We start from the raw sequence: 1223 nt of genomic DNA on the forward strand, positions 1-1223 counted from the left end.
CTGAAAATCTGGGTCTCAGACAAGAGTAAAACAACAAAAATCTATTGTCTAAAAGTTATTTCAAAATAAATTATGAAGTTACAAATTTTCAAGACAGTTTCTACGTGATTTCCATGTAATAACATTTTTAAAAGTTTAAACATGCGAGTGCCCTAAGTAACACTCATCTGTGCACATCTGGTTCAGTAACAATTAACCACAAAGCTCACTGCAAATAACAGCAGACTTGTGCATATCTAAAATATTATTATTATACTCTCATTAGTATTTCAGCTTGTCACTATTGCCATTTTTACACATTATTTAATTTAATTTAATTTACAGCATATTAAATTGCTTTGTCGCTTTTTCCCCTTCCACACATTAAATTCATTTCATATACTCATATATTAACCCTATGTAGCCGATGCTTTAATTTTAAATACAGAAGTTTAAGCAAAACACTCACCAAACACTTGTAGTGAAGTTTCTCCTGTAAGTGTCTCTCCAGCACTAGTTACTACAGTCAGTCTGTATATTCCAGAATCATCCAGTCTCAGGTCCCAGAGCTCCAGAGCGAGAGTGTTTCTGTCAAAACTGACTCTGTCACTGTATTCTGGGACTATTGTAGTTGAATCAGACTGTGCTATCAATATAAGAGTTGTTCCAAACTGCCACTGAACTATATTAAGTGTTGTGGAGGGCGGGTTATCAGGAGCGAACACCACACTTCCTCCTACTGCTCCATTAGCCGGACCAGAAAACTGCAGGTCTTCTCCTAAATACTGGCCTATGTCAAAGAAAGAAAGAAAGAGTTATTGACTAATTGCACTAGATGGCATACTTTTTATCTGCTACAACTGCTGTAGTTAAATATTTAGTTGGATTCACAAGTTCACAACAACAAAAGCAATGATTAACTGCAAAGGCGGACATATATTTTTCTGCAATTACATAATTAAAATAGTTCCAACTAACTAGTTATTATACACAGCAATTCAACATACATTTTTGAATTACAAAAAAAACTCACCAAAAAACGATAACATCCACAGCGTACAGTACAAACTATCAGAAACCATCATGATCGAGCTCTCAGCTGTCAGGAGCTGCTGCTTAAATCATCTGAACTATTTACATCAGGTTTCAGTCAATGATAAACGGCAGTTCTAGACAGCAGCGCTCACTGCGCCGCCTAGCGCTGGATATTAACACGAGTCTTACCTTTGATCATTCAGTAAAGT

The 1223-nt window shown here is 36.0% G+C and overlaps 1 protein-coding gene across 1 annotated transcript in view; it reads right to left on the reverse strand.

Moving 5' to 3' along the window:
* The window catches only part of LOC107582154 (carcinoembryonic antigen-related cell adhesion molecule 20-like), a 26895-nt gene extending 25808 nt beyond the window's left edge, over nt 1-1087 (reverse strand). The window contains exons 1-2 of the mRNA XM_016267880.1: nt 1013-1087; nt 449-769 (exon numbers count right to left, since the gene is read on the reverse strand). Of these exons, the coding sequence (XP_016123366.1) occupies nt 449-769; nt 1013-1064 (373 nt within the window). The 5' untranslated portion in view covers nt 1065-1087. The remainder of the gene's footprint in view (nt 1-448; nt 770-1012) is intronic.
* Nucleotides 1088-1223: the final 136 nt, after the last annotated feature.

The sequence above is a fragment of the Sinocyclocheilus grahami genome, unplaced genomic scaffold (genome assembly GCF_001515645.1).
Source record: "Sinocyclocheilus grahami isolate Dianchi unplaced genomic scaffold, SAMN03320097.WGS_v1.1 scaffold40.1, whole genome shotgun sequence".
NCBI classification, from domain to species: domain Eukaryota; kingdom Metazoa; phylum Chordata; class Actinopteri; order Cypriniformes; family Cyprinidae; genus Sinocyclocheilus; species Sinocyclocheilus grahami.